The 13,525-nt window shown below is 38.1% G+C and overlaps 1 protein-coding gene across 14 annotated transcripts in view; it reads left to right on the top strand.

Moving 5' to 3' along the window:
• DMXL2 (Dmx like 2) overlaps window positions 1-13,525 on the top strand; it is a 228,420-nt gene that overhangs the window by 16,677 nt on the left and 198,218 nt on the right. Inside the window, exon 2 of one of the 14 annotated variants that reach the window (XM_064295211.1) lies at window positions 11,001-11,038. The exons of the other annotated variants lie outside the window; for them this stretch is intronic. Coding sequence (XP_064151281.1) covers window positions 11,030-11,038 — 9 coding nt within the window. The 5' untranslated portion in view covers window positions 11,001-11,029. The remainder of the gene's footprint in view (window positions 1-11,000; window positions 11,039-13,525) is intronic. 14 annotated transcript variants of the gene reach the window in all.

The raw sequence follows: 13,525 nt of genomic DNA, 5'->3' as shown, positions 1-13,525 counted from the left end.
TCTCAGTGGGAATGTTTTCAGGCTCTCTCCTTGTAGGGTGATGTTGGCTGTTGGCTTTGTATAAATGCCCTTTATTATGTTGAGGAAGTTTCCTTCTATTCCTATTTTGCTGAGAGTTTTTATCATGAAGGAGTGTTGAACTTTGTCAAATGCCTTTTCTGCGTCAATTGATAAAATCATGTGATCTTGTCTTTTGTTTTATTTATGTGGTTGATTACATTAATTGTTTTTCTAATGTTGAATCATCCCTGCATACCTGGTATGAATCCCACTTGGTCATGGTGAATTATTTTTTTGATATGTTGTTGAATTCTGTTGGCTAGAATTTTGTTGAGGATTTTTGCATCTACATTCATGAGGAATATAGGTCTGTAATTTTGTTTTCTTGTGGTGTCTTTACCTGGTTTTGGTATCAGGGATATGTTGGCTTCATAGAATGAGTTTGGTAGTATTCTGTCCTTTTCTATGTTCTGAAATACCTTTAGTAGTGGTGTTAACTCTTCACTGAAAGTTTGGTAGAACTCTGCAGTGAAGCAGTCCGGACCAGGGCTTTTTTGGGGGGGAGTTTTTTGATTACCTTTTCAATCTTTTCTTTTGTTATGGATCTACTTACTTGTTCTACTTCTGTTTGTGTTAGTTTAGGTAGGTAGTGTGTTTCTAGGAATTCATTCATTTCTTCTAGCTTTTCAAATTTGTTTGAGTATTGTTTTTCATAGTAATCTGATATTCTTTTAATTTCAGTTGAGTCTGTTGTAATATCGCCTATTTCATTTCTTATTTGTGTTGTTTGCTTCCTCTCCTGTTTTTCTTTTGTGAGTTTGGCCAGTGGTTTATCAATTTTTTTGAGTTTTTTTAAAAAAACCAACTTTTGGTCTTGTTAATTCTTTCAATTGTTTTTCTGTTTTCTGTTTCATTTAGTTCAGCTCTGATTTTTATTATTTGTTTTCTTCTGGCGCCTGTGGGTTTCTTTTGTTGCCCTCTTTGTATTTGTTCAAGTTGTAGGGATAATTCTTTGATTTTGGCTCTTTCTTCTTTTTGGATGTGTGCATTGATTGATATAAATTGGCCTCTGAGCACCACTTTTGCTGTGTCCCAAAGGTTCTAATAGGAAGTGTTTTCATTCTCATTGGATTCTCTTAATTTCTTTATTCCATTTTTAATGTCTTGTATAATCCAGTCTTTTTTGAGCAGGGCATTGTTCTGTTTCCAAGTGTTTGATTTCTTTTCCCTGCTTTTTCTGTTATTGATTTCTAATTTTATGGCCTTATGGTCAGAGAAGATGCTTTGTAATATGTCAGTGTTTTGGATTCTGCTAAGGCTTGCTTTATGACCTAATATGTGGTCTGTTCTAGAGAATATTCCATGTGCACTAGAAAAGAGAGTATACTTGATTGCTGTTGTATGGAGTGTTCTGTACATGCCTATGAGGTCATATTGGTTGATTGTGACATTTAGATGTTACGTGTCTTTATTGAGCTTCTTTCTGGATGTCCTGTCCTTCACTGAAGGTGGTGTGTTGAAGTCTCCTACTATTATTGTAGATCTGTCTTACTTTTCAATGCTGATAGAGTTTGTTTTATGTATCTTGCAACCCTGTTGTTGGGTGCATAAATATTTAATATGGTTATATCTTCTTGGTATATTGTCCCTTTAATCATTATATAGTGTCCTTCCTTTATGACGGATTTAACTTTAAAGTCTATTTTGTCAGAAATTAATATTGCCATTCCTGTTCTTTTTTGATTGTTGTTTGCTTCATATATTTTTTTTCCATCCTTTGAGTTTTAGTTTGTTTGTGTCTCTAAGTCTAAGGTGTGTCTCTTGTAGGAAGCATGTAGATGGATCTTGTTTTTTAATCCATTCTGCCACTCTCTGTCTTTTTATTCGTGCATTTAGTCCATTTCCATTCAGGGTAATTATGGTTAGGTATGAATTTAGTGGTATCATTTTGATGTCTTTTTTTTGTGTGTCGACAGTTTCTTTTTCCCTCTCGATTTTGTGTGCTGAGTAGATTGTATATTGTCCTTTCCTTATATTTGTTGTTGTTGATTTTGTTTCTGCTGAGTCTGTATTTTTCCCTTGTATTTTATTTTGATGAGTAGGATAGTTTGTCTACTTTGTGGTTACCTTATTATTTACCCCTATTTTTCTAAATTTAAAACTAACTTTTATGTCTTTGTATCACCATATCTTCGTCTCCATATGGAAGGTGTAAGTTTACATTTCTTAAAAAAAAAAAAATTTTTTTTTTTTTTTTTTTACATTTCTTAGTCCCTCTTTATTATTTTACTGCTGTCTTTTATATGATAACATCGCTGTTACCCTGTTTTGGGCTTTTTTTTTTTTTTTAAACAATTTTTCTGTTTTTTTTTTTTTTGGATTTCCTTGTCTGAGTTGACTTCTGGTTGCTCTGCTCAGCGTTCTAGTCTTGGGATGATACCTGATATTATCGATTTTCTAACCAAAGAATTCCCTTTAGTATTTCTTGTAGTTTCCGTTTGGTTTTTACGAATTCCCTCAACTTGTGTTTATTTGGAAATGTCTTAATTTTACGTTCATATTTAAGAGACAGTTTTGCTGGGTATATGATTCTTGGCAGGCAGTTTTTTCCTTCAGTTGTTTAAGTATGTCATCCTGTTGCCTTCTTGCCTGCATGGTTTCTGCCAAGTAGTCTGAGCTTATTCTTATTGGCTCTCCTTTGTAGGTGACTTTTCGTTTATCTGTCACTGCTCTTATATTTCTCTCTTTATCTTTGATTTTGGCAGGTTTGATTAAAATGTGTCTTGGTGACTTTCTCTTATGATCTACCTTATGTGGAGTTCAGTGAGGATCTTGGATAGATATCTTCTCATCTTTCACAGTATCAGGGAAGTTTTCTGCCAACAAATCTTCAACAATTTTCTCTGTATTTTCTGTTATCCCTCCCTGTTCTGGTACTCCAGTCACTCATAGGTTATTTCTCTTGATAGAAGTCCCACATGATTCTTAAGGTTTCTTAATTTCTTAAAATTTTTTAATCTCATTTTTTCAAATATTTTAGTGCAAAGTGATTTGTCTTCAAGTTCAGAAATTCTAGCTGCTTCTTGCTCCATTCTGCTCCTCTGACTTTCCATTGAGTTGTCTACTTCTGTAATTTTATTGTTAATCTTCTGAATTTCTGATTGCTGTCTATCTATGGATTTTTCCTGCTTATTAAACTTTTCATTATGTTCCTGAATAATCTTTCTGATTTCTTCAGTTGCTTTATCTGTGTGTCCCTTGGCTTGTTCTGCATATTGCCTCATTTCCTTCCTGATGTCTTGAAGGGTTCTGTACATTAAACTTTTGTATTTTGCATCTGGTAATTCCAGGAATGCACTTTCATCTAGAAGATCCCTAGATTCTTTGTTTTGAGATCCTGTTGAGGTGATCACGGCCTGTTTCTTTATGTGACTTGATACTGACTGTTGTTTCTGAGCCATCTATAAGTTATTGTATTAGTTTATGCTTGCTTACTGTGTCATAGCTGCTTGTTTTGGTATACTCCATGGGTTGTTTGAGTGAGCTAGCTTGATTATTTTCTCCTTTGGAGCTCTGGTGTCCTGTCCCCAGCTGGCTAGAGCTGTTATCAGGTGTATCAGTCTAGGATTCCATTCAGTTTTCTTGTATGAATTCAGCTCAGGTTTCCAGGTAGCTAATCATCAAGTGTGTGGTACAGGCTCTGTCCTACAGTCTTAGAGGGGCAGGGGTGATTGGCGTATATACCAGTATCTGATTGCATCGGGGGTCACGCTCTGAACAAGGCAGGGGGCTGAGAACCGACCCCCACGTGTCTCTGAGGAAAATGTGTCTCTGTTCCCTAGAGTGTGCTGGTGGATGGGTTCTGCAGAGGTACCATGTGCACCCAACGTTTTTTTTTGTAAGGACTGGGAGGTATCAGTTATCTCTGGACCCCTGTCGCGGGTGGCTGGGTGACTTGAGTGGAGCTACCAGTCCTTAGGTCCCTGATGTGGGTAGGTGTGGAGCTTGTTTAATAGGCAAGCAATGTTAAACGTCAAACGCCCACCTCTCCACCACACAGCTGAAATCGTTGGAGTTTGCCAACAAGGGCCTATTCTCCCGATATAGGCGTACACAGGTCAATGTAGAAGGGAAAGGTGCTCAAGGTCCACGGATGCCTTATTCCTGGACAGGAACCACTTTTGTCATGAGCTCCCCTGTTTAATGGAGCTAGCAAATTATCTTTTCTCCCCAATTCCAAATTTTTTCCTTCCCCAAGGCTGGGAGAATGGCCCTACGTGCTCATTGGGGTTTATCTCAGGCCTAGGGATTCAGCTGCATAAGCCGGTTTGGGGGTGGGAGGGCGCAGTAAAATACACGCGAGTAGTTAGCTTTTGCCGAGAGTGCCATTCTCCTCAGGTTCCAGAGGTGTGAGTGGGCTGTGTGGCTGTCTGCTTCTCCCTGAGGAAACTGCGGTCAAATGCGAGTACCAGACTGCTGCTGCTGCCGCCGCTGCTCCGGGAATGTTGCCTGAGGGCGCCCCGTGAGTCAGGTCCAGTAACTCCTCTCCACTTCTGAACGGTCTCTTCCTCCCCCTGCCCCTAAGTTTGTTGTCTATGCTTGCCCTTCATGCTCTGGGCTCCCATCTTGTCACAGATATACTCGTTTCACTTGTTTTTTCGGGTCTTTGTTGTAAAGAGGGCTCGCTGGAAGCATCTATTCCGCCATTTTGGCTCTGCCTCCTTATTTAGGATTTTTTAAAAAATTGTATTTTAGATGAAGGTGTACAGAGAAAATTAGTTTCTCATTGAAGAATTAATCTACGTACTGTTTTGTGAAATTGATTGCAACCCCAAAACATGTCCACACTCTGCACTTCAAGACCTTAGGTTCCCCATTAGCAGCTTTCCTGTCCTCTTCTGCCTTCTCGTCCTTTTTTCTGGACTGGTGTGTCCATGTAGTCTTGTTTTGTTTTATGGGGCTGCCTAATCTTTGGCCGAAGGGTGAATGTAAGGAGTGTCTTCAGTACTGAGTTAAAAAGGTGTCCAGTGGCCATGCTCTCGGGGTTTCTCTAGTCTCTGTGAGACCAGTGAGTCTGGTCTTTTTTTTTTTTCTTTTTTTGTACTTTAGATGAAGGTTTATAGAGCAAACTAGTTTGTCATTAATCAATTAATACACAGAATGTTTTTATGACATTGGTTGCCAGCCCACGACATGTCACCACGCTGACCCCCTGCCTTCTCAACTGTGCCCCTGGGCTGGTGTGCCCATTTAGTCTTGTTTTGTTTTATGGGCCTATCTGATCTTTGGCTGAAGGGTGAACCTCAGGAATGACTTTATTACTGAGCTATAAGGGTGCCCAGGGACCATATTCTTGGGGTTTCTTCAGTCTCTGTCAGACCGGTAAGTCTGGTGTTTTTTTTTTGTGTGTGTGTGCGAGTTAGAATTCTGTTCTACGTTTTTCTCCAGCTGTGTCCAGGACCCTCTTTTGTGACCCCTGTCTGAGTAGTCGATGGGGGTAGCTGGGCAGCATCTAGTTGTGCTGGACTCAGTCTGATGGAAGCTGTGGTAGTTGTGGCCCATTAGTCCTTTAGACTATCCTTTCCCTTGTGTCTTTGGTTTTCTTCATTCCCCCTTGCTCCTGACAGGGTGAGACCAGTGGACTATCTCAGATGACTGCTCACAATCTTTTAAGACCCTAGATGCTACTTACCAAAGTAGAATGGAGAACATTTTCTTTATAAACTATGTTTTGCCAGTTAAGGTGGATGTCCCCTGAGGTCATGGCCCCCAGCCCTTGCCCAGTAATTCAGTCCTTCAGGGAGTTTGGATGTGTCTATGAAGCTTCCATGATCTTGCCTGGGTCAAGTTTTGCTGACTTTCCCAGTATTGTGTACTGTCTTACCCTTCACCAAAGCTACTACTTATCTATTATCTAGTTAGTGTTTTTCCATCTTACCCCTCCCCTCTCTAGTAACCATCATAGATTGTTTCTTCCTGTACCTTTTCATGAGTTTTTATAATAGTGATCTCATACAGTATTTGCCCTTTTTTGATTAACTTGTTTCACTCAGCATAATGCCCTCCAGATTCATCCATGTTGTTAGATGTTTTGCAGATTCATCATTGTTCTGTATTGTTGCGAAGTATTCCATTATATGTTTTTTACCATAGTTTGTTTATACATTCATCTGTTGATGAGCACTTAGGTTGTTTCCGTCTTTTTGCTATTGTGAATAATGCCGCATTCAACATGGGTGTGCATATGTCTATTTGTTTGACAACCTTTATTTCTCTGGGATATATTCCTAGGAGTGGGGTTGCTGGATCATATGGTATTTTTATTTCTAACTTTTTGAGGAAGCACCATATTGTTTTTCAGAATGGTTGTACTACTTTACATTCCCACCAACAGTTCATAAGAGTTCTAAGCTCCCTGCAGCCTTTCTGTCGTTTGTTATTTTCTGTTTTTTTGATTTGAGCCAGTAATGTTGGGGTGAGGTGGTATCTCATTGTAGTTTTGACTTGCGTTTCTCTAATGGCTCGTGTTCGTGAGCATTTCCTCAAGTGTTAGCTTCCTGAATGTCCTCTTTGGTGAAGTGTTTGTTCATACCCTTTTTCCCATTTTGTAACTGGATTATTTGTATTTTGTTGTAGAGGTGTTGGATTTTCCTATAGATTTTAGAGATTAGATCTTTTTCTGATATGTCATAGCCAAAAAAATTTTCCCAGTCTGTAGGTTCTCTTTTTACTCCTTTGGTGAAGTCCTTTGATGAGCATAAGTGTTTAATTTTTAGAAGATCCCAGTTATCTAGCTTATCTTCTGGTGTTTGTGTATTGTTAGTTATGGTTTGTATCATATTTATGCCATGTATTGGGGCCTTTAGTGTTGACTCTGTTATATTTTCTTCTATGATCTTTATAGTTTTTGGTTTTATATTTAGGTCTTTGGTCCATGTTGACTTAGTTTTTGTGTATGGTGTGAGGTATGGGTCCTGTTTCTTTTTTTTTTTTTTTTACAGGTGGACATCCAGTTTTCCCAGCACCATTTGTTGAAAAGACTGCCTTTTCCTCATTTAATGGACTTAGGGTCTTTGTCGAAGATCAGGTGGCTGTAGGTGGATGGATTTCCATCTGGGTTCTTGAGTCTGTTCCATGTGTCTGTTGTACCAGTAGCAGGCTGTTTTGACTACCATAGCTGAATAGTAGGTTCTGAGGTCAGGTAGTGCGAGTCCTCCTACTTTATTATTTTTCTTCAGTAATGCTGTACTTATCCTGTCCTCTTTCCATATAAAATTAATGATTAGTTTTTCCATCTTGTTAAAGAATGCTGTTGGGATTTTGGCTCAGGATTGTATTTGTGGATTACTTTGGGTAGAACTGATGTTTTCACTATGTTGAATCTACCTGTCCATGAGCATGCTATGTTTTTCCATTTATGTAGGTCTCATTTGGTTTCTTGCAGTAATTTTTTTTGTAGTTTTCTTTGGATAGCCCTTTTATGTCCCTGGTTAGATGTATTCCTAAGCATTTTATTTTTGGGGGTGTTATTATAAGTGATATTGTTTTCCTGATTTCCTTTTCGTAGTTCTCTTTATTGCTGTGTAGGAAGGAATCCAACTAATTTTTGTATACTTCTACTCTGCTAAATCTATTAGTTCCATTAGTTTTCTTGTGGAGTCCTTTGGGTTCTCTATGTACAGTATCATATCATCCACGAATAGGATAGTTTTACTTCTTCCTTACCAGTTCAGCCTTTTCTTTTTCTTGCCTTATTGCTGTAGCTAGGACTTCCAGCACAATATTAAATAGGAGTGGTGATAAAGGGTATCCTTGTCCTGTTCCTATTCTAAGGGAAAATGTTTTCAGCCTCTCTCTCTTAAGAATGATGTTGGGTCTTGTTTGACTTGACTGCTGCTTTCATGTGGTTTGTGGATCCAAGTAAAATGAAATCCTTGACAACTTCAATCTTTTCTCTATTTGTCATTATGTTGCTTATTCGTCCAGTTGTGAGGATTTTTGTTTTCTGTTGAGGTATAATCTATATTGAAGGCTGTAGTCTTTGATCTTCATCAGTAAGTGCTTCATGTCCTCTTCACTTTCAGCAAGCAAGGTCATGCCATCTGCATATGGCAGATTGTTAATGAGCCTTTCTCCAATCCTGATGCTTTGTTCTTCTTCATATAGACTAGCTTCTCAGATTATTTGGTCATCATACAGATAAAATAAGCATGGTGAAAGGATACAACCCTGACACACACCTTTCTTGATTTTAAACCATGCCGTATCCCCTCATTCTGTTCGAATGACTGCCTCTTTGTCTATGTACAGGTTCTGCATGAGCAAAATTAAGTGTTCTGGACTTCCCATTCTTCGCAATGCTAGCGGTAATTTGTTATGAACCACACAGTTGGATGCGTTTTTGTTGTCAATAAAACAGTGGTGAACGTCCTTTTGATATTCTCTGCTTTCAGCTAGGATCCATCTGACATCAGCAGTGATGTCCCTCATTCCATGTCCTCTTCTGAATCTGGCTTGGATTTCTGGCAGTTCCCTTTTATGTACTGCTGGAACCACCTTTGAATGATCTTTAGCAAAATTTTACTTGTGTGTGATAATGATACTTTTTGATAATTTCCATATTCTGTTGGATCACCTTTCTTGGGAATAGGCATAAATATGGATCTCTTCCAATCAGTTGGCCAGGTAGCTGTCTTCCAAATTTCTTGTCACAGATGAATGAACACTTCCAGTGCTGCATCCTTTTGTTGAAATATCTCAATTGGTATTCTGTCAATTTCTGGATTCTTGTTTTTCACCATTGTCTTCAGTGTAGCTTGGACTTCTTCCTTCATAGCATGTATTCTTGATCATATACTATCTCCTGAAATGATTGAATGTTGACCAATTCTTTTTGGTACAGTGACTCAGTGTATTCCTTCCATCTTCTTTTGGTGCTTCCTTCATCATTCAATGTTTTGCCCATAGAATCATTCACTATTGTAACTTGTGGCTTGAATTTTTTCTTCAATTCTTTCAGCTTGAGAAATGCCAAGCTATTTTTTTCTTTTTTGCTTTTCTAACTCCAGGTCTTTGCACATGTCATTAATACTTTACTTTGTCTTCTCTATCCACCCTTTGAAATCTTCTATTCAGCTCTTTTACGTCATCATTTTTTTCTTTCACTTTAGCTACTCCATGTTCAAGAGCAATTTTCAGAGTCTGCTCTGACACCCATTTTGGTATTTCTTTCTTTCCTGACTTTTTATTGACCTGCTTTCTTCATATGTGATGTCCTTGATGTCATCCCACAATTCACCTCGTCTTTGGTCTTTAGTGTGCAATGAGTCAAATCTGTTCTCGAAGTGGTCTCTAAATTCAGGTGGGATATACTCAAGGTTGTACTTTGGTGCTCATGGACTTGTTCTAATTTTCTGCAGTTTCCACTTGAACTTGCAGATGAACAATTAATATTCTCTTCTGCAGTCAGCCCCGGCCTTGTTCTCACTGATGATATTGACCATTTCCATTGTCTCTTTCCACAGATATAGCCGATTTGATTCCTGTGTATTCCATCCGGTGAGGTCAACATGTATAGTTGCCGTTTATATTGTTAAAAAAGGTATTTACAATGAAGGTGTTGTTGGTGTTGCAAAATTCTGTCATGGGATCTCCAGCATCGTTTCTATCACCGAGGCCATATTTTCCAACTGCCAATCCTTCTTTGTTTCTAACTTCCGCTTTCTGATCACCAGTAATTATCAGCACATCTTGATTGCATGTTTGATCAATTTCAGACTGCAGAAGTTGGTAAAAATCTTCAGTTTCTTGATTATGGCCTCAGGGGTTGGTGCATAAATTTGAGTAATAGTCATACTAACTGATCTTCCTTGTAGGCGTATGGATATTATTCTATCACTGACAGCGTTGTACTTCAGATGATGAATGCAATGCAATTTGTCATTTCCAGCATAGTAGACTATGTGATTGTCTGATTCAAAATGGCCAGTACCAGTCCATTTTAGCTTGCTAATGCCCAGGATATCAATGTTTATGTGTTTCATTTCATTTTTGACAATTTCCAGTTTTTCTAGATTCATTCTTCATGCTTTCACTTTCCTGTTATTCATGGATGTTTGCAGCTGTTTCTTCTCATTTTGAGTCATATCACATCAGCAAATGAAGGTTCTAAAAGCTTGACTTCATCTGCATCAATAAGGTTGACTCTACCTTGAGGATGCTGCTGTTTCCCAGTTGTCTTTTCAATGCCATCCAACCTAAGGGGCTCATCTTCCGGCACTGTATCAGGCAGTGTTCCACTGCTATTCATAAGGTTTTCAGTGGCTAATTCTTTTCAGAAGTAGACTACCAGATCCTTCTTCCTGGTCTGTTGTAGTCTGGAAGCTCAGCTGAAACCCGTGCACCATGGATCAACCTGTCGGTATTTGAATACTGGTGGCATCACTTTCAGCATCACAGCACAAGTCCCCAATTTTTTCTTCAACCATGTGTAATTTGCTGTTAATCCCATTCATTAAATTCTTAGCTTTGGTTATTATGCTGTTTCTCTCATATGATCTTATTTCCTTGTGTGACTAGGTATTGTTGACTATGTATATTTGGAAATGACTTTTAGTAATAATTTAAGGCCCAGGATAGGATAATGGTATTTTCCTTGAAAGGGGTTTTTTATTTACTTCAGTCTCATGCCTTGGGGACTGTACTAGTTTGGGATGACATTAATTGAAGCTGAAGACTTGGGTTTTTTTGAACCATCCAGATGATGTAAAGTCAAATAAAGTCTTCCATCAACATTTTGTTCATATAGATCCTGTACATGCTTTGTTAAGTTTATACCTGAGTATTTAAATTTTTAGAGCTATGGTAAATGGTGTATTTAAAAAAATCAGTTTCTGCTTGTTTATGATTACTATATTGAAATGCCATTGGTTTTTGTGTGTCGATTTTGCATCCAGTAACCCCGTTAGTTTGGAAAAAAAAATATTTTTTTGTTTTTGTAGATTGCTGGGGATTTTCTGTGTAGACAATCATGTCATCTGTGAGTAGACAATTTTATTTTTCCCTTTTTAATCTGTATGCATTCTATTTTTCTTGCCTAGTTACATTGGCTAGTACTTCCAGTTCTAGTGTTTGTTTATTTTTTGATAGGTGCTCTTTATAAGGTTGAGACTATTCCCTTGTATTCCTAGTTTGTGGAAATTTTTTTATCATGAAAGGATTTTGAATGTTGTCAGATGCTTTTTTCTGCATCAATTGATATGGTCATCTGGTTTTTCTTCTTTAGACTATAATTTGGTAGATTATATTGACTGATTTTTGAGTATGGAACCAACTTTTGTATTACCAATATAAACTTCAATTAAAAACTCAAAACCAAACCCAGTGCCATCGAGCCAATTCCTACTCATAGTGACCCTATAGGACAGAGTAGAACTGCCCCATAGAGTTTCCAAGGAGCACCTGGTGGATTTGAACTGCCGACCCTTTGGTTCGCAGCCGTAACACTGAACCAGTACGACACCAGGGTTTCCAAACTTCAGTTAGCTGTGGTTTATTACTCTTTTTATTTATATATTACTGGATTTGATTTGCTAGCATTTTACTGAGTGTTTCTGTATCTGTGTTCGTTAGGGATATTGGTCTGTAGTTTTCCTGCACTTACACTATTTTTGTCTGGTTTTGGTCTTATTATAATGCTGGTTTGAGAAAATGAGCTGGGAAGTATTCCTTCTTTTTCTATATTATGTCAGGATCATGTCAAATTGGCATTATTTCTTCTTTACATGTTGGTAGAATTTGCCAGTGAAAAAATCTGGGCGTGGGGTTTTCTTTTTTAGAAGGTTTTAAACTACAAATTTGATTTCTTTAATATTTATAGGACTATTCAGGTTATGTATTTCATCTTGGCTGTTGTTTTAGTTATCTATTGCTGCTATAACAGAAATAACACAAGTGGATGGTTTTAGCAAACAGAAACTTATTGTCTCATAGTTTAGGAGGCTAGAAGTTCAAATTCAGGGCACCAATTCCAGGTGAAGGCTTTCTCACTCTGTTGGCTCTGGGCGAAGGTCCTTGTCATCAATCTTCCCCTAGTCTAGGAGCTTCTCAGCACAGGGACCCTGGGTCCAATGGATGTGTTCCACTTCTGGTTCTTCTTGCTTAGTGGTAATGATGGCCCTCTCTTCTCTGCTTGCTTCTCTCTTTTATGTATCAGAAGAAAGTGACTCAGGATACAACCTAATCTTGTAGATTGTGTCCTGCCTCATTAATATGATAGAGGTTAGGATTTATAACACATAGGATAATTAGGTCAGGTCACAAAATGGAGGACAACCACACGACACTGAGAATCATGTACTAGCCAAGTTGACACATATTTTTGTGTCACAATTCAATTCAAATTTGGGCCACAAATCAATCCATGACAGGTGTATTCTTATAGTTTCTGATTTTAGAGGTATTGGTTTGTTTCATCAATCTCATTGTCAAATTTACATGTGTAGAGCTGTTTGGAGTATTTCATTATTATCCTTTTAATGTTTGCAGGGTCAGTAGTGATATTCCCTTTTTTATTCTTGATATTGATAATTTGTGTCTTCTCAAGTTTTCTTTGTGTTGCTTGAGGTTTATATGTTTTATTGATCTTCTTGAAGAAACAGATTTTGATTCCATTGATTTTTCTCTATTGTTTTTCTGTTTGTAGTTTTATTGATTTATGCTCTTTATTATTTCCTGCCTTTTGCTTGCTTTGGGTTTATTTTGCTCTTTCTTTTCCAATTGGTTAAGATGGAACTTAGATTATTGATTTGAGAGTATTTACCTATTCTTTGAGCATTTTTCTACGAGGCACTTGAATCTGTTAGCCTGATACTTTCAACATCTTTGTTGATTGTCTTTTTCCATGTGGGTTGATGCTTTCTGAGTTCTTTGTATGTTGAGTAATTTTGGATGATATCCTAGATATTTTTTATGTCATGAGCCTCTGGGTCTTGTATAAATATTGTGGAGAACATTGATATTTTTGTTTTAGCAAGCAGTTGACTTGTTTGGGCTCAGGCTGCAATTTCTGACTAGGCTTCTATGGGTTATAGTTTTCAAAGCCTTTGCAGTGCTATATGGATATATCCTACGTGTGTGTAGGTCCCTGAGTAGCGCGAATGATTTGCGTTTGACTACTAACCTAAAAGCAGTTTGAACCCACCCGGTGATGCTGTGGAAGAAAGGCCTGGTGATCTGCTTCCATAAAGATGACAGCCATAAACACCCTATGGAGCAATTCTACTTTGTAACACATAGGGCCACCATGAGTTCGGATTGACTCATGGCAATGGGCTTGGTTTTGGTTTTTGTGTGTATGCCACCTAGTGGTCACTGTGGAACCTGGCAGTGTTTGGTTCTGAAATTCAGTGTTCAGGGTCTTTGCTGTGCAGTTTAGGTTGTGATCGGCACAGCCTGGGACGAGTCCAGGAGCTTATAAACAAGTTTATTGGGTTACTTTTTGGAGCTCTTCTCTTTCTCTGATCTC

This window comes from Loxodonta africana, chromosome 12 (assembly GCF_030014295.1).
Source record: "Loxodonta africana isolate mLoxAfr1 chromosome 12, mLoxAfr1.hap2, whole genome shotgun sequence".
In the NCBI taxonomy this organism is placed as follows: Eukaryota; Metazoa; Chordata; class Mammalia; order Proboscidea; family Elephantidae; genus Loxodonta; species Loxodonta africana.
The sequence above is the reverse complement of the archived record's forward strand: the minus strand, read 5'-3'. Positions and strand labels throughout refer to the sequence as shown.